Genomic DNA, 19,025 nt, shown 5'->3' on the forward strand with positions numbered 1-19,025 from the left:
TGACATTACCACTGCAGCATGAACTATCTAGGGCCACTTCATTCATATATATATATATATATATATATATATATATATATATATATATCACAACTGAATTACCCACACAAAATCAGATGTGCCTAAGGAAGAAAAACCTACCCTGGGAAAAGCGGAAAAACACCGTGCCTGATAACCCTTCAAAGATCCCACAGCCCAGTCCTTGTAATGAGCTGTTAAGGGATTCACAGATCCCTAAGGGCTAGTAAGTTTCTGCATTCCATTGATTAGAAAATAAAACCTTTCAGCCTGGGTCTTTAAACTTGAGTTGGATTGGAGGGAAAGCATTTGCCTAGAAATGGTTGTACCATTCAGCGGTCCCCACACTTGCTTACACACACACATACACAAACACACACAGCAGCGGCGGCGGCAGCAGCAACAACAGCACTATGTGGCCCACTTCGCCCAATGTTCGCCAAAACAATTGACTCTTTAAAACTTAGTTAAACCTTCTCTCACAGCTGGATCTGAACCTCAGATAATTCTCCAGCCAGACTCTCCACCTCCAGATGTTTGGGGGTAACTGATAGGAAACATATTGGTTGCCAGATAGAACAGCATGGGTAAAGACAGGATTGCAGCCGGTCTCTCACCCCAGAGCAAAAGCCACATAGCTCTGCAGGGTTCCACCCACTGTCCTCCTGTCCCACACAAGGCCCATTCTGTCCACCCCCTGCTCTTCAATACTTCTCAATCATTTCCTCTGCACCTCTGGCTGGATACAGTTTCCACAGAGCAGCGTGCCACCCCCCATCCCACCATAAACTGTTTCTGTTTTGTTTTGCTTGCTTGTCTATTAAATTCTTCTCACAGGCTTTTCTCACTGTACCTCACTTCTTCCTAAGCCTTCGTATCAACCAGAACACTATACAATGTGTATTTCCCCTTCTAGCCTAGCGGAACATCTTTTAAATGAAAGTCCATTCTCCCATATCAGGTTTCCTTAAGTATTGTGGGAAACATGCACAGGAGAGTCAAAGTGGACTCCAGGAAAAGTGAGGGATTAAGAGAGTAAAGAGGGGGAATGCAGAAGAAAAGGAGAAAGAAGCAAACACCCCAAGCAACTTTGCTTTTGAAAAGAGCATTAGAGTGGAGTCCCCTGAATTCCCAGCCCTCAGAGTGCTCTTTATAAACCTATATAACAATAGCTTAGAGCAAAGAACAGGTCTGCTGCCAAAAGAAGGGGATGCCTGTCTAAGTCAACGGGGGCTGAAGAGGTATGGGGTGGGTGGAGGAGAGGGGAGAACAGCTCTTGCGATGCACCCCCCCCCCCATCTCATTGCTTATAATTAGTGAGAGAAATCTGAGCCACTGCCAATGTCTGCAGACCTTGAATATCATAAGGGCAACGTGGCGTCAAATATCTCAACATTCATAAGTGTTATGGGCTGCAAATAAAGCCCGTGGATTTATGACTCGGGGAGCTTGCCAGCAAAGGACTGGGGCACATGTCTTTCAGCAGGGCCCTGTCGGGGCGCAAGCACGCCTTTGGTTGTAAAATTAACCATTTCCTTCACAAATGTGCTCAATTATAAATTATAAATCCAAGCTGAAGATTTACTTACAAGGTTGCCAATTTCTACTCCCTAAAGAAACTCAGATACCCACCACACACACACACACACACACACACACACACACACACAAAACAAAACCCTAGAGAATCTTGGTCAGCTCTCCTTTTCAAAACGTTGAAATGAGTCGGCAAAGCTATAAAAGCAGCCAAAGATATCATCAAATTCCACTCCCACCAAGACTAAAAATCTAGCTAGCACCTACTTCCTTGGAAGCTTATTTATTTGGCAACGCCGAGATTTTTTTTTTTTAAGGGAGTAAATCATTCCCTGCCTCGTCTCCTCCCTGCCCCCAGTACAATGTCATCTACTTCCTGTGCAGGAGAAAGCATCTGCTAAATCCAGGTTGTCCCATACTTAACTGCCAATAAACCAACTTCCACATAACTTCCAGACAGCTGGGGGAAAGGTCCTCGGGAGTTTTTAGTCACGGTCCTAAACACGAGTCCACACAAAAATTTGCAGCTGTCCTTTCTCTACAGTGCATTGTTAACGTGATTCGGGAGCCCCCGTTGTGTGACATCTGAAAAAAACACAAATCCTTCCTCTCCTCTCCCCTATGTGCATGGGAGAGAGCAGGCCAGCACTTCTCTGATGGATGGTCTCTGAAGACACTTTCCCTATGCACCCGGGAACCTTGTGAGACAGGAGAAGGTGCTCAGATCTTGAAAAGACTTCTACCCTAATCTGGAAAAGCATAGCCTCTGGTATAATCATTAAATGCCCCCCCCCCTTTAAATGGCATGTAGAATTGCAGCCACCCCGTGCCACTAACAGAGAATGCAGCAGCGTTCTAGATGTCACTCTAGGAAACCTTCCTGTAACTTTTTCATAGCTGGCTACAGAACAGAAAGCTAGCCAACAGCCAGCAGCAACTCCAAAGGCAATCTCTCTCAGGAAACAGAAAATTCAGGCGGAGAACTCCAAGCAAGAAACAGCATGGTTAGTCTCCAGATCTTTTCGACATCTGAGATAAAGGCAGCAGTCAACGCTGGCGTCCCCTAAATGGTAGCAAAGATCTCCCCAAAATGGTTTTCCTGGAGAAGACTTTCAGACTCCCAAACCCCACATTTGTTTCTGGGGTTTCAGGAAGCCAAACTGCAAAGCACAAACATACTAGATTTATAATCATATGCTTACTGAGTGAACGCTGAGCCTAGACATTAAACCCTAACTTACAAGATTAGCATAGAAGACTTGCTGCATTGAGATTAAAATCTAAACATGTCTGTCATAAATATTTCTGAAGGAGATGAAAACAATTAGCATAAATACGAAAGGAGGCTGAGAGCACCTGTTCTTTTTCAAGGCGATAAGCATTTTATTGTTCTCTATTTAAAATGTAACGACCTGTGTAATCACAGTAATATTGCATTGTTATGGAGGGGCTTGGAATGTCACACTTTGAAAAGTGTTGTCAAAACAATCAGGGGTGAAGGTGGGGGGTGGGAAGACAACAGGAAAGGTCCAACATTAACCCCTCACACTCCAGGGTCTCAATCTTTTGTGTCAGGAAGGATTATGTTGTTTGAGAAAGTCGAAAACATCCATTTTTCCACAAGCCGGGGGGAAAAAATTGCCGGGCTATATAAAACCTCCTCAATGAACAGGCTCCCTCACGATTTCCTTGAAATGCTCCAAAATGAATTCAAGATGCTGTTACTTATCTGCTCAACCTAGTAGCAAACAGTTGTGCTGAAAAGCCAATGCTTTGGGTAGATGAAGCGCTGTGAGAATACCCTGAAATGCCACCTCACGCCTGTCGCAGTCCCCAGCACTGCAGGACCATTTCTTGCAAGCCAGGAGGAAAAACAGAAAAGTTAAGCTTGCCCTACCAATGGACCTCAATCCTGTAACAGTATTCTCCAGAACACAATGGTACCCGAATCAGAATATTGGCACTTCCAGCCCTTCCCCTGTACTTAGAGTTCTCCTTAATGTGTGTTTCTATCTGAATGTATCCTCTTCATAAGCCGTTTCCACTGCTGTAGCAAAGATAAAATTAACGTTCTGAGGAAATCTTTGTCGTTTTAAAGTAAAATCATTACTACCAGGCTTTACGGCTTCTTTGGTAATTAAAAGATTGTTCTAGAGATGATCTATTATTCATCAAAAGCCAATCTAATGATACTCCTTAATTCTTCACATTCTTAAACAGAAAAGCAGAAGCCGGGGTTCCAGAGAATCTGTTTTTTAAAGGATTCGGCCCTTTGGCTGGTACTTGCTCACAAGTTACAGAAAATGTACCAAAAAGAGCCCTGGCCAGGAGGAAGGAGAATGAATGAGCTTATCCTGAATTTGTGCTTACAACTCGTACACAAAACCAGACCCTAGGAAACCCTGAGAATTTCAGACCCGGGACTGCTGGCTGGCCTGTGTGTTACACCCGGGGCTGTATCGAATCTGGAATTGCAAGCTGGCCCAAGCGTTCAAAGGCACTAGAGGGACATACAACCGCCTTGCAGCTCCTTGCCAACGCTCTGCTCAGCAGCCTAAATAAATAACTTCAATTTTGTAGCATACAAGCTTATCCAGGTAAGGGAAAGCAAAGAAGCAGAGGCAGTGTGCACAAAGATGTCTGGTGTCTGACATGCAAATACTAACAGCCTACTGGGTTCAGAAATGCCTTCTCCGAGTCAGTCTGATGTCACAGCACAGGGCCACCCGCTATGTCCACAATTAAAATAACTAGACGCTGTCTATTCCTACAAAGCCCACAAAGGGGGCCGTGGGTTGGGAGCCTTCCTTGTCTCCCCGGGAAATCATTTATTTGCCTTTAACAATTTCCCTGTTTCCTAATTACAGCACAGCACAACTGTGTGGGTTTGAAGCGATGGTGTGGCCAGATCGCCAGCGGTCACGGACGTGCAGTTTGAAAAGGGTCAAGAAAGCCAACAAGCCTGCCATCAAAGCTCAATATTCTGATGGCCTTTCGGGTGGCTAAGTGGATTTTAAAATAAAACCAAAGAGGTCTGTATCCTAAGGAGGAGAGGAGAAGGGGGAGGAGGAAATTCCCAGGATTACTTTGGAATGTTGTGGGTCTCGTTTGCTAACACTCCGATTCTTTAAGATCCCGTCAGCTACCAAGAAAAATACCAGGCGCTGCTTCCGAGGCCGCCGAGCAGCCTCCGGAAAGCGCGGGCCCTCCTGGCCGAGGTCAGGCTGTACCTCTGTCCCGGCTTCCAAGGAAGGCACGGGCGCTGGGGGGGCTAGGGGCGGTGATTGTTTCTCTTTCCTAGGCACTAAAAAAAAAATTACCGGTCTAGCGTGCTCTTGCTATTCTGCCAGAGCCAAAGGGAAAGGGGGAAAAAAAACAGAAAAAAAAAAACAAGTTAAACTTGATAGTTAATATTTTAATGCTTAAAAACACTTGTAGATTTGGCTGACTCCAATCCCAGCTCTGCTCAATAGTGAGCACATTATTCCAGACTGCCACCTTGAATGAGCGAAAGAGGAAAAACAAAACCAGTGTGTGTAAACACGAGGTAGGGACCGCGGCCAGAGGTGCAAAGTGACAACCCCGGGAAGACAGGCACAAACCGGGCTAATGTGTCTAGAGCTCCGCAATCCAGGTTTTTCTTTTTTCTTTTCTTTTTTTTTTCTGGGGTGGGGGAGCAGAGGACGGTGTGAGGGCAGGGGGCAGAGGCCCCGGGAGAATAGGAACAAATGTCTACGGTGGGTGACAGAGGTACGCCGCAGAGAGCTCCCGAGGAGCATGGCACCCCGCGCTGCCCTGGGCCCCTCAAAGTTGGGAAGCCGATTCCCCAGACAGGAAGGCATCCCCAAGTCTCCTACACCTCCTTGAAAGCGCTCACCCTGGCCTCTGCCCCCTTCCCAGGGGCCCACGGTGAACTAGCTGGTCAGGGAAAAGAAGGCCTCTACACCCCATCCGAAGACACCGAGTTTCCCTTGACACAAAAGTCTACTTAAAACAGGCCATCCTGACTACACACAAACCCAGAAGCCCTTCAAATCGGCCTTCCCAACACGCACAGCTCGCAGATAGGTAGCGTGGGGCAGCCAAGCCCTGCCGGGTCTGCAGAGAAAAGCACGCCCAGGAACCCCGGGCCTGCAAGGGGACCAAGCCTGGCAAGTGTGACCTTCCCGTGGAAGAAGGGGCTAGGAGGCCCGCGAGCCTGCGATCACCACTAGAAAGCTACAAAAACGACAGGCTGGGGACAGCGCCGGGCGCTTCCGCAGGGTCAAGGCTGCGCGCAAGGCATAGCAGCGCCTGGAGCCAAAGGCACCGGGAATCCGCACTGCGCGGCCCGGGACCGGCCTCCCAGCCAGCAACCAAGGGGTTAACCTGGGGAAAGCCCAAGACGCACAGAAGAGGGAAGGAAGAGAGGGAGAAGAAAGAGCCACACAGTCCTCTTCCCAGGGACAAGAAACAAACACCACTAAGCAAGGGGAGGGGGAGGGGGAGTCAGAGCTTAAAAAAAAAGAGAGAGAAAAGAAAGGAGTAGGAAAAAGAAAAAGAAAAGGAAAAAAGGAGAAAGAAAACTAAAAGTTTAGATTGGCATCCCACCACCCCAACAGAGCCCTGCCTGGGAAAGAAAAGGCTCCCCGAATCGCAAGGCAAGCACAAGAAAAGCCAGAACATGGCGAAGCGCAAACAAACCCAGTCCACAAAAGGCAGAGAAAAAGTTTGGAGAGTTCGGGCCGCGAAGGGGGGGAGGGGAGGGGGGAGGGGCGGGGCGGGGGAGGGGCAGGGCATGCGGGGCCGGCAGGCGGGCGGGCGAGCAGGGCGGGCAGGGCGGGGAACGCGGTGGCACTTACGGTTCGGGCGGTGGGCGAGAGCGATCCGTTGGGGAGGTAGGGGCTCGTCAGGTCGGGGATCATGATGAAGGGGTAGCCGGGATACGGTGGCCCCTTAAAGAGCCCTCCATCTTGCCTCTTGGCCGCTAACATGGCGGGGCGGCGGAGGGGACGGCGGCGGCCGCGCGGCGCGGGAGAGAGCGGGAGAAACTTTTTAGCAAGTGTCCCCCCGGAGGGCCCGCGCGTCCCCGGGGCCCGGCCGGCGCGGGAACTCGGGTAGGGTGGGTAGGGAGAGGGGCGAGGGTACCCACCAGGCCGACCCCGGGGAGGGGGGCAACGCGATCGCGCGGTTTGGGGGCGCGCGGGGCACACTCACCTTCTTCCAAACTTTCCCGGGATTTATCTCGGAAACTTTCGGAGCGAGGCGGAGGCCGTCTTTCCGCCTTCCCGGAGTGGCGAAGTGGAGAGGGCGAGGGGCAATCGCCGCGCCGAGGGGGTGCGGAGGAGGGAGGGTCGGCGGGGAAAGGGGTGCAGAAAAAACACGGTTACAAGTTTTTGCAGTCAGCAGCCCCGGCAACCGTCCGTGCCGCCCGCCGCCCGCAACCCCGACCCGCCTCGCCTTCCAGCCCCAGTCTCCGAGCCCGGGAACCGGCAAGAACAACCTCGCCAGCCCGAGGGGCTCTTCCTACCTCGGAATCGGAGGAGCTGTTTTGATTCGTCTCTGATTCATTGACCAGCGACGACTTGACATCGGCTAAATCCCTCTCCGCCGAGGAGTTTTCCGAGTTCTTCTCCTCCTGCTCGCCCTCGTCTTTGAAGGAGATCAGTTCGTCGTTAGCGCCTAGGTCATCTCCTCCACCGCCGTTCAGCTGCGGCATTTTTTTTCACCCACCAGCAGCAATTTTGGAAGAAAAATGAAGGAGGAAGAAAAGCAAAAAAAAAAAAAAGTTTTGCGAGCCCCCCAAAAAATATTGCAAGAAAAAGACGAGTCCAAGGTTAACTTTTTTTTCCTTCTTTGGGGTCTTTCTCTCCTGGGGAGGGGAAAAGAGGGAGGAGGGGAGGGGAAGGGGGAGATCTTCTGCACGCGTGAGTTTGGATTTCTTTTTTCTCTCGTTCCCAAGGATCCGATCAATGTGCAAAAAAATAATAAATAAAAAACGGGGGTTAAAAAAAAACAACAACAACAAGTCAGATATAAGAGCAAAGGGGGGGGAAGCCGAAGACACCGAAGGAGCTCGTGCCGCTCGGATTTGAGTGAGTTGAAGTTAGACTGAGCTTTTCAGTTCAAAGGCGGCGCTGATTGACAGATAGAAAAAGGGGGATCGAAATCCGGAGGAACGGAGTAGTCTGGGAGCGGAGATTATTGACAGGGCGAGAGGAACACACTCGCCTTAATGAGATGCCAGGGGGCGGGGCGAGCCGGGTGACGTGTGCATAAATAAACAGCCGGGGTGGGCGGGGCGGGGGCGGCCAACAATGATCCTTTGGGCGCCGGGAGAGCGAGCGGGGCGGGCCGGGCGGCGGGAGGCGAGCGGGGTGCGGCCTGTGCGCGCTGCGCGAGCTGGGCGCCCAGACGGTGCGGGCCCCCGCTCCTGGAGGGGGCGGGTTCCGAAAGACAATGCGGACCGGGAGAGGAGGGGAAGGGGGTGGCAACCGAGTCCGGAATCTGAGCCGGTGAAGGCGGAAGGAAAGCCCACTTGGGGGGCGGGGATGGGGGAGAGGCCCAGAAAAAGTATTAGCCAGAAGTCTCTAGGATGGGGACCAATAGGGAAGGACTGTGGGACGTAGGGACAGGGTGCTCAATGGTTAATCCCGCAGAGAAGTCGGACGCCCTGGGGCGGGATAAGACACAACTGGTCCAAAAAGCTCACCCTTCTGCTCTGAGAAAACCTGGGGAAGCAGAGGGGCTGGGCCACGAACATTCAAGGAGGTTAACCCACAAGGGCTCCCCTCCCTTTTTTCTTTAATGACAGTGAGTCACGTCATTAAATGTAAGGACCCACTCGGTTAAATATGCCAAGAAGGCGTTTTATCCAAAAAAACAAATACTTTAGGTTTGTCTGGGGTAACTAAAAATATCCTTAAGGGAAATGTAAAGTTGTTGGTTTTGGGTTTTCTTCTTTCTTTTTTTTTTTTTTTTTAACTGACGTTGGAAGTAGGAAGTGATGTAGAATCCAAAGTCCGTTCTGACTTTGGAGGTGAAAAGTTTGGGCGTTAACAGCGCCAGGGAAAATAAAAGTGAAAGTTCACCAAGCCCTGGGATGAGTGGGACTGCAGTTTTTCTCCAAGAGGGTCTGAGAGGAAATGCCCAGAAGCTGAGACAGTCACCAAAGCTGGCCTAGAAGCCCTTGGGGAGGCGGGAGGAGGCCCAGAATTCTGAGACAGGTATCTGTTGGTTATTAGGCTCGGGGAGGGCAAACTGATTTGCTATGAAATGGGGAAGAAAATTATGTTAAAGGAGAAAGGCGGATTCCCAAACAGTGTTCCTGGATGGTAGAGTGAGAAGGTCCTTTTTCTTGTAAGTATACAGTGAGAAGTGAACTGGGAATTCCAAGGTGAAAGAGAAGCCCCCATCCCTCCCACCCCCAAAGAAAGAAAGAATAGGAATTGTCAATTTACTATTAGGTGTGATGTTACTCCGGGGTCCACAAAGCATTAAATTAGCCCACCCTCCCCCTTTAAAAAGCGCATCTGTTGTAGATTTCCAAAAGTAACCAATTTGCCGTGTAATATCTAGAGAGTTTGGGGTTTCAACGAAACTGTTCTACGGGCTCAGGCCTCAGAAAGAAGACAACTGAAAATAATGATACTGAGATTGACAAGACCGGCGAATTCCCCTGCACCGGAAAGAAAAAAATCCCAGGCACATTAGCACACTAAAGCGGAAGATGCAGGCAAAATAAGGATGGGATGGGGGAGGCAGACAGTGAGATCACTATCCCACCAGCTCCCAACCTCCATATTCATCAGAAAACCAGAAGTGGAGGGAGAAAGAACCCGGGAAAAAAAATAATAAAACAAGACAAATGTGTACGTTTCATTGGGCAGATTGCGTGGGACACAGAGTGGAGGGCTAATTAGTCTCAGCAGGTAGGACTAACCTTCAGACTTCCTAACTAAATAAGACAGACGGCGGGCGCAGTCTAAGAGGAAAGTGGAGACAGAAAGGGGAATATTTCAAGACACCAAGTACAGACGCTAAGCATGAAGCACAGCCCTGTCTTGAATCCACGTACAGATGGCTGATGCCCTTTCTGGATCTTTCCTCTGGATACCTTTAGAGTCCACATCCAGCCAATACAGCTGCAGCTTTCCCCACTTGCTAACTGTATACAACGTGTACCGTATAGACTATGCCAAGTCTGTTTGGAGCTTGTTGACATAAATGGAACACTTCTACAGTGAGTCTGCGTTTAATGAACAAGTCTGTCCTGTAGGATGGGTTCTTTTTGGATTTTAATCAAACCCTGACCTGAATCAGGTTGAGTAGGGAGGTCTTCTGTGTTCCTTAGGGGGTTGATTGTACAATAAAAGCTTATGAATATACTTGAAGTTGTTAAAGTGTCATTGTTTTTAACATACTGCATTTTCGTCATGCGTCAACACTAAGGACTTTCTCCGGTGACCAATACCATCATCTAGTTTGGCACAGCCTTATTTTTCTCACTCATAGGAAACCTTTGAATCGTCCCTTCAATCTCCAACTTAATTAAGCAATTAAAAGTTATTCCATAACAAGTCTTGTGCCACATTTAATCTCATTGCATGATGCTATAAAAAGACTTGGGGGAGAGAAAGCCTCAAGGTCTTGATTGACCTCCAGTCCCTGTTGCTGCTTATAGTGGTTCACAGAAAGGCGGCAGTGGGGGGGGGGGGGGGGGGCGGGGGAGATCAGGGTAAGGCTTGCCACTGGCCGGCAGCAAGGTAAAACAATACTCAAAAAGGAAAAGCCAGGTTAGCCCATCATGCGGACCTGCGGTTTATAGATTTGACAAGGACTCTTTAGACTCCAGCTGGTTCATGTCCAAGCACTGAGGGACCATCTCTCTAAGCCCTGATGACTCTTGGTTTAAATGACCTAATTCTGACCAATTGGCAAAGATAACAAAAATGCAAGAGGGACATCAAAATGGTTCTAATGGTCGCTTGAGCCTTGCATGGCGTTTGGACATCCTGGTCCTTGCATGTGGGAGTAGGCAGAATAGATGAAGATGTTGTTCTTAGCATTTGGTGTCTCTTCCTGGGCCAGCCCAGGTCCCCAAGTGCCAAGCTGTCCTACATCCACCCTTTGTCCTCTTTATTCCATGCCTGTCTTCTTGATCTTGCCTAGGCCTTCCTTTTATTGGCTCTCTCTTTGTGGTTTTAAATTTTTTAATTTGTATATTGCCTTAAAACCTAAGTACTGAACTAGCCCTATGTGACTCAAGTCTGAAAACCTAGCGTTCAGGAGGCGGAAGCCTGGTCTACGGAGTAAGTGACAGAAGAGCTAGGTTTGTGTATGAAGAGCCTCACTTATGAAGTGTGTTACATAAATAAATACGCCCTAAAAGACCAGGTTGCCAAGGAGAGTAGGGTGTGATTTCTAACCATGGGAGTGAGATGGTGGCTGTTGTTTACACCAGTCATCCTCTTGGCACTGGGGGGAGGGAGGGGGTTAGCAACTGGAATAATAGATTGACTTTAAACCAAGCCGTGTTACCTGTGGCCTCTCTGTCCTGCATCACCTTGGGGATGAGGTATAGATATTTTCTGTTACATTTTTTATGTTCAAAAGAGCCCATGAGTCTATCATTTTCTCCCAGACTACAGTCATTACCAAAATTTTCTCAGCACCCCAGCAAAGAGAAGCCATAGTAAGAGGCTGGCTTTGTGATACTGGGGTTACCAGGGTGGTTGGCTTGCATCATCTAGAAGCGGGGGTTTCATAATGAAGGCAACCCTCTGCTCCTCCAATCACTAGATGAGAGTCTATTCAAGGACCTTTGACATCAGCCTATGCGTGCATGAGACCGCATGTGTGTGAATGCGTGTGTATTTGTGTGTGTGTTTGTGCGCGCATGTATATGTGTGTGTTTCTGTTCTTGTTCGATTTCCCCTTGCAGATCTAGCTGTAACATGGGTGATCTGTCACCCACTGTGTTGGGCTTATCTTGGCAGGGAGTGTGCTGACTGAGGGAAGAAAAAAAAGCATTTAGAAGTACAAGGAAGCTATAAAGGTGAGCGGGGGAGGGGTTGTTTAGAAGCCAAAGTCCTGATTCCACTGAGAGATCTTTTTGTTTGCTTTTGTCCCATGTGGGTGATGAGCATTCATCTGGAAGTTCAGGAAAGGAAGGCTCCTCCCTTAGCCAACATAGGAGCAGACATCTGGGCTGGGGTGTAGCTCAGTTGGTAGAGTGCTTGCCTAGCGTGCAAGAGACCTGGGTTCAACTCCCAGCGCTGCATCAGCGAGGAATGGTGACGCCTGCCTGTAACCCTAACATCAGGAAGTAGAAGGCAGATCAGAAGTTCAAGGTCATCTTCTGCTAAATAGTGAGTTTAAATCAGTGACCTTACATACATACATGCATACGTGCATACAGACAGACATAGATGATAGACTAGATTAGCCAAGCCTGACAACCTGAGTTCAGATTCCAGAGTTTAAATCAGCGTGAGAGATACAGGAGACCTTACCTAAGATTAGATAGATAGACAGCTACATACATACATGCATACAGACAGACAGACATAGATAATAGACTAGATTAGCCAAACCTGACAACCCAAGTTCAGATTCCAGAGCCTACGTGGTAAATTGAGAAAACCAACTCCTGTGAGTTGCCCATGCCCTCCCCTGAGTTCTACCAACTTCCAAAGCAATTGACGTCCATCCAGGTAATAAAGGGACAATGGTGTCCCATGTCCCAGAGACCAGTGGGAAGTGTATACACTTGTTAAATACTGTGTCCCCCACATTTGTAAACTGATCATGGCCGCTATAGGTATCTGTGATGAGAGCAGCAGCCAGAAGACATCGGTCCTCTCTAAAGAGACCCCTTTTATCAACAGGATGCCTTTTAACCCTAATAGCATTAGAAGAAGGCCAATAAATGAAATACTTGCTTTATTTTGGGGTGGCGTATGATTCCTTTCTTGCCATCGCTAGCAAACGTTTGTTCACTAATTTGCTCCCTAGAAATCTCACTTGCTACAGTTACACGGCCGTGACGTTTCATCGCCTGGAGCCAAGTCTGCATAAGAGCTTCCTTAAGATATACTTACCCTAATGCCAGGCTACAGGAGCCAGGCTGCTTTTGTACCAAATTATTTGTGCTTGCCTGGTATACAGGGCAGAGCCTTCCTTGCAGTCATTGCCATAGGGTAGGTCTAAATGTTTCTGAGCAGCAAAAAAAGATGGGGAAAAGGTGAAAAAGTTCCATGTAAGTTGATCTTGCGGATGGCTTCAGAATGAATAATCGCTTGTGTGTTTAACATGTGAAAATGCCAATGTTTTCTTTTCATTTTCTTTGTATGAGTTGGGTGTGTGTTTGTGTCAGTGCAGGGATGTGTATGTGGGAGCCAAAGGTCAACCTTAAGGGTCATTCCTCAGGCTCCATCCACCTTGTTTTTTTTGAGACAGGGTCTCTCATTGAAGTATAGCTTGCCCGCTAGGCTGGGCTGGCTTTTGAATAAACTCTAGGGATCCCTGTTCTTCTCTACTTCCCCTGCACTGGGATAACCAGCATGCATCACCATACCCCAGTGTTTATGCAGGTGCTGGGAACCCAGACTCAGGTCCTCGTTTCCAGATGAAGCCATCATACCCATCTCCCATGCATTTCCTTTTCCTTTCCTCTTTAAATAAATAAGTAAATGAATGCTTCAATGATCCCATCCTGTATCACTGAGCATCTTTGCCCCCTCTGACCCAGTGCCATGTTTAAAAGTGTCTTGCAAACCAAAGCAACTACCACAAAAAAAAAAAAAATGTGGGCACTTTAAATTGAGTCAGACACACCATCAGGCAGCGTTGAGCAATCTCATAAGGTGGTTTACACATGTTCAAGGGACAGAGCAGGTGAAATTTCAGAAGACAATACTATTGTTTACTTGTAATTTATCTAGGTGTAGGCTGACACACCTGCCTTTGGCCAAGAGCATCATGGGATAGAAGAGGTGCTGGAACAAAAGAGACTCCTAGACTCAGACTGGGAAGGTCTGGGGCTTGAGCCCCGTAGGAATTCATGCACCGTCGAGCCCGTGTGTTCAGAGGAAGGATAAAATCATGTTGATTTAATCGCTGGAGTGTGGATCAAAATAAACACCTTTCTCTACTGTAAAATCTCAGTTATCTCTGTTCATTGGGGAGGGGGGGTGGATCATGTTTCCTAATGAAACATCCTTCTGGCTGGGGGAGAGGAGAGAGTGAAATGAGTTCCCGGTCCGGAGTGACTTTGGATCTCAGTACAGACAGCAGCCTGCAGCACAGGGTTCAGCAATGACAGAGCTTGCAGTTGGCTGTCATCTTGAGCAAACTCGGCTTCTTCATAGCCTGAGGGCACACTGTAAATACCCTGAGCAGGCGAGAAAGCATTAATCGTTATTCCTTAAAGGTTCCCAGAGAGCCAGAGAAACTGAGTGTTTCTAATTGCACGCGCGCGCACACACACACACACACACACACACACACACACGGCACATACATGACAAAATACTCAATTTTACTCTTTTAATTTAAAAGTAAATGATAGGGTCAGTCACGGGGCAAAGCCTACTAAGGATGCGTGGTTTCTATCCCAAGCTCAACACAATGTAACAAAAGAAACAAAGTAACAAATATGTGATGAATTTCCCCAGTACCACTGTACCCAAGCTTCCCAAAGGCAAGAATGGCTGTCTAGAAGGGGCTTGTCCACAAGGCCAACAGAGGCAGAGAACAAACAAACTCATTACATTTTACCAGTAAGGAAACAGGTTCCAAGAGACCCAGGTGTCATGCAGCCACTGAGTGGCCAGGCCAGGAGTTGAACTCCAGTTTCCTGGCCCTGAGCCGAGCCCTGCTTTGTTCCTGGAACCCGGTCAAGTCAACAGCAGAATCGTCCCCAGGATTTTTCTGATACTGGAGAGATGACTCAATGATTAAGAGGATGGGCTGCTCTTGCTGAGGACCCAGGATTAGTGTCCAGCATCCAGGTGATGGCTCTCAATTGTCTGTAACTCCAGTTTCGGTAGAGCTGATGCCCTCTTCTGGCCTCTGCAGGCACTGGGCACAAGCATGGCACACAAACAAATGTTTCCAAAACACTCATAGCCGGGCGGTGGTGGCGCACGCCTTTAATCCCAGCACTCGAGAGGCAGAGGCAGGCGGATCTCTGTGAGTTCGAGACCAGCCTGGTCTACAAGAGCTAGTTCCAGGACAGGCTCCAAAACCACAGAGAAAACCTATCTCGAAAAAACAAAAAAACAAACAAACAAACAAAAAAAAAACACTCATACACAGCAAATACATTTTTAAAATAAAAATAAATAAATAATAAAGAGGATATCAACAAAAAGAGAAATCTATTCTTTCAAAGGCATTTGCTCCTCCCTTTATCCTTTTTCCTGAGGTGTCCAGAGTTCTCTCCCCAGCAAATCCCTGTTTTACCCTATAATATCATTGTGTACTAGACACTGAAGTTTCTCTGCCTTGCCAGCCTTGGAAACTTCAGGGATGGAAGGAGTCGGTGGGGAAGTGGGCTGTCCTTCTCTGCACCTGCTGAAACTGACCCGTATTTGAAACCCCTACCACAGTGGTCAGTAGTAACTCCCTTTGGTGGTCAGAAGACATGCAGAGCTTAGGATGTCAATCACTGAGTGAAGTACTTGCCCGCATGCACGAGGCCCTGGGTTGCATTTCCAGCCCCACACAAGCAGACCATGGTGACACATTTTACAATCAGAGAATCAGGAGTTCAAGGACAACCTCAGCTACAGCTAAAGGTTGGGGCCAGCCTGGGCTATGAGAGATCCTGTCTCAATAAATAAACAAACAAAACTGCAGAGGTTGGAGGTGGCATTCCCCTATGTGGGAAACAGCTGCTCTGCCCAGAAGTTTCTGGGGAAATGTGAGCTCTTTAGCCTCTGGTTAGCTCATCTCCCCTTGCCACGGTCCCGCCTTCCTTTTTACCAGTGTTCTTCCAGGCTAGGGGCCTTGGAAGAGATTGCCACATGCCTTTGAGAGCCTTTTGGGGTCCCTCTGGTCTCAGGCGAGGCAGTTAGTGGACAACAGCCTGGTATATGGTTCACGTTCCAGTCAGGGTCTGGGGAAGCCCTAGCTGCCTCAGACCTACTATGTAGCAAAGGCTGGCCTTGAATCCTGATCCCCCTTCCCTCTGCCTCCCAGCTGTTGGTACGGCACCCCCAACGCCACCATACTCAACTTACTAAATTGGTTTTCTATCTGGAAGGGGCTCTCCGGCCCTCCTTCCCCCACTGGTTGGGAGTGGAGGGCAGTAGCAGAATGGTCTGGGAGGGTTTGGGTTTTTTTTTTCCTTCAACAAGACCCCATCACTCATGCTGAGAACCCACACTCAGCAGAAGGGGCCTCACCAGCAGGACCGGAAACCTGTGACCTTGGGCCCGCCCATAAATCACCCGACTCCTCCCTTGCCTATAAAGCGAAGGTACAATAACTGCGTTGGAGGGTTATCATGACTCAGGGAATGAGCACGTAAAATTAATAGCCTTGATTACTGTAGACTGTGGCGTTTCCTAGGGCGGTCTCCCTTTCCCTTCCTCGCCTCTCCAGAGGGCATGGAATGCCAGGACTACCCAAGTCCTGGCACCTGGGAGGCCTGCGTTCTCATCCCTGCTCATACCTTCCTGGTAACTTTGTCCAGATGCAGCTACTTGATAACAAGAGAACTCTAGCTCCCCCTGAGCTAAACTGTGGACCTCCAAAGACAAGCAGGCCCTGGCTGCAGGAGCCTGATAGCCTCCCTTTGAAGGGCTGGACTTCAGGAAGGGGACAGTCCCTCAGAGGTGTCTCCAGCTAAGTCCCTCCCACCCAGTTAGAGCAGTGGACAACTTTCCAAAGTCCCCAAGGCTCCCTCTCAATTGGCTAGCCATTGAAGAATGCTCAGCCTTCAGCAAAGACTGCCAGCTCTAAGGAGGGAGGCTGCTACACTCCCATCCGGCCTCAGCTCTCAAAGGGAGGCCACCGAGAAACACTGGCTCCAGCCACATGGGTGAGAAAGGAGGAAGTCTGGGTCAAAAAGGAAGAAGCCAGCCCAAGTCCAAGTGCCCTGTCCAGGTGGCTCCTGGCTTCTCTGGTCTCAAGGTCTTCAGATCCAGGCTCTTGTGATATTGCTACTCTTAGGAAGAGAAAAAAAAAAAAAAGGAAAAAAAATGAAGCAAGATTTGACCCATATCAAATCTCTAGATTTTTATTTAAATCTGTTTTATGTTGGGTGTGGTAGCATGCACCTGCACTCAGCAGACTGAATGGCAAGTTCAATGCCCTGGATGATATAACAAGAAACTGTCTCTAAAACAATAAAACAGAAACAAGAAGCAAACTCAACATATGTAAGACTTACAATTCTTTAAGGCAAGTTGGGACGAGACAGGGTCTCATGTAGACAGACTGAACTGACTCCACACTCACTATGTAGGCAGCAAGGATAACACTAAGCTTCTAATATGCCTTCCTCTGCTTGCCCAGGGCTAGTCCACAGCTGGTGTTAAGGGATGCTGGGGATAAACCAGAACACTAGGTAAGCGCTCTACCAACTGCAGCAATCCTCAGCCTTGCACTATTTCTAAATGATCGCTTTTGTTAATGTTTATCTTACACTTATTATATTTTTTTTAGTACGACTGCCTAGCATACTTTTTTTTAAAACATAATTTTTTTATTGGTTCTTTGGGAATTTTGCATCATGCATCCCAATCCTTCCTCATCCCTCAGACCCCAACATGGACAATATATTTTTAATACTTTTGATTTTAATCTCTTTATGTCTTTACTGTTGTAGGTATTTATGTTTTGAAGGCATTTGTTGACAAAATTGGCTTCTTAAAAATTCAGTCTGATAGTCTCTGCCTTTTAACTTGGAGTTTTGATCACTTATATTTAATGTGAGTATCAACTGTTTGGGTTTAAGTCTTTCATCTTGCTTGTTTTATTTGTTTTATGTTTCCTTTGTTCCTTTTTCCTTAATTTTCTTCTTCCTTTCAATTATTTGAGCATTTTTATGTTTTCATTTTGTTACCTTTGTTGGCTTGTTAGCTAATAATTCTTTGTTGTGCCATTTGATATTGTTTTATGGTTAACTTTATCATTATCAAATAAAACAATCACATCCTTCTATCCATATAAGAACCTCACAGTGATGCGTTTCTATTTCTTCTTACTCAGTCTTTTGTCATTATTATGTAATTTGTAAATTTGATATGGAACCAATTTTATGAGCCCAATGCATTGTTTGTAGTTTAACATAAAATAGTCAAGTATTTCTGAAATATATTTACCCAAGGAAAATCTGGTGATATATTTCTTCTTTCGGTAGTTGTGAATTTACAACTAATATAAACTAATAAAATTTTTCTTCTGTTTTCATATTTCTTGCAGCATTGGCTTTTAAAAGTTTTTGCTTCACTTATAAGCATGAGGCTCTAAGCTGGATTCCCAGAACCCAGGTCAAACAAAAAATAATAGTATATTCATTCTTATAATCCCAGTGCAAGCGAATCGGAGGCAGGCAGAGGCCTGTGTCTCAGTGGCCAGCTAACCTAGCCTGCTTGGTGAATCCCAGGACATGCAGAGACCCTGTCTCAGAAAACAAGGTAGATGATGCCCAAGCAATGGCATTCCAGGTTGTGTTCAAGCACAAGAACGCACATGCAAACACACACGTACAGTCCTTAGGGACAGGGAGAGGGTACAGTTTATTGGTACAGTTATCACAGCATCAGCATCTGTATGGAAGCATCTGTGACCCCAGCATTGATAAAGGAGAACAGAGGGCACGGAGCTGAGGATGCAAGCCTTTTCCATACCTCCCTCACCCTATACACACACACCTTCTTCCACAGTGGTGTATGTACTACATCTGAGACATCTGTCCAGGCAGCCTGCTTCCACCCAAGCTTACTCTCTATAACTTCACAGCAAGGTTCTCCCTGGCCCATCTTACAGTCTTACTGTATAACCCGTGATACCTTCTACTTCATGGTCCTCCTGCCTCAGCTTCCCAAGTGGTGGGATTCATTCTATGGCTACGGAGAAATGGGTAATGACACACCTCCAACATTATAATTTCAAAAACAGTAACTTCATCACTCTAAAAATCTAAGCTCCTTCTGCTTCTCCTTCCTTCTCTCCCAAGCTCTGGCAGCTGTTAGTTCTTTCACTATGTCCATTATCACACCTTTTCCTGGATATCAAACAGCTGGGATCATAGAAGGCATACTTTTCTTCCACCGGCTTCTTATCAAACAGCTGGGATTGTATAACGTGTACCCTTCCCTGCGGGCTTCTTAAAAAACAGCTGGAATTGTATAACAGGTACCTTTTATCTGCTGGCTTCTTATCAAATCAAACAGCTGGAATTGTATAACGTGTACCCTTTCTCTGCTGGCTTCCTTCACTTAGGAGTATGCACTTAGGTTTCTTCCATCTCTTTTCAT

At 47.5% G+C, this 19,025-nt stretch overlaps 1 protein-coding gene and 1 non-coding gene across 47 annotated transcripts in view; one reads left to right on the forward strand and one right to left on the reverse strand.

The window, feature by feature from the left end:
• Tcf7l2 (transcription factor 7 like 2) overlaps positions 1-7,808 on the reverse strand; it is a 187,922-nt gene extending 180,114 nt beyond the window's left edge. For 23 of the 46 annotated variants that reach the window (XR_005975094.1, XR_005975092.1, XR_005975098.1 and 20 more), the window contains exons 1-3: positions 7,064-7,808; positions 6,751-6,817; positions 6,396-6,520 (exon numbers count right to left, since the gene is read on the reverse strand). Coding sequence is in view for 41 of the 46 variants with exons in the window: in XM_041660847.1 (XP_041516781.1) it covers positions 6,396-6,520; positions 6,751-6,817; positions 7,064-7,252 (381 nt within the window). In the remaining 5 variants the exon portion in view is untranslated. The remainder of the gene's footprint in view (positions 1-6,395; positions 6,521-6,750; positions 6,818-7,063) is intronic. The other 23 variants (XR_005975096.1, XM_041660810.1, XM_041660813.1 and 20 more) reach the window with 6 other exon arrangements.
• Positions 7,809-11,744: 3,936 nt separating this feature from the next.
• On the forward strand, positions 11,745-11,816 carry Trnaa-agc. The gene has a single exon. It is a non-coding gene; the product is annotated as a tRNA-Ala (tRNA).
• The last annotated feature ends 7,209 nt before the right edge of the window (positions 11,817-19,025 follow it).

Source organism: Microtus oregoni, unplaced genomic scaffold, assembly GCF_018167655.1.
Source record: "Microtus oregoni isolate MIOR12 unplaced genomic scaffold, Mior012 000012F_ref0000307, whole genome shotgun sequence".
In the NCBI taxonomy this organism is placed as follows: Eukaryota; Metazoa; Chordata; class Mammalia; order Rodentia; family Cricetidae; genus Microtus; species Microtus oregoni.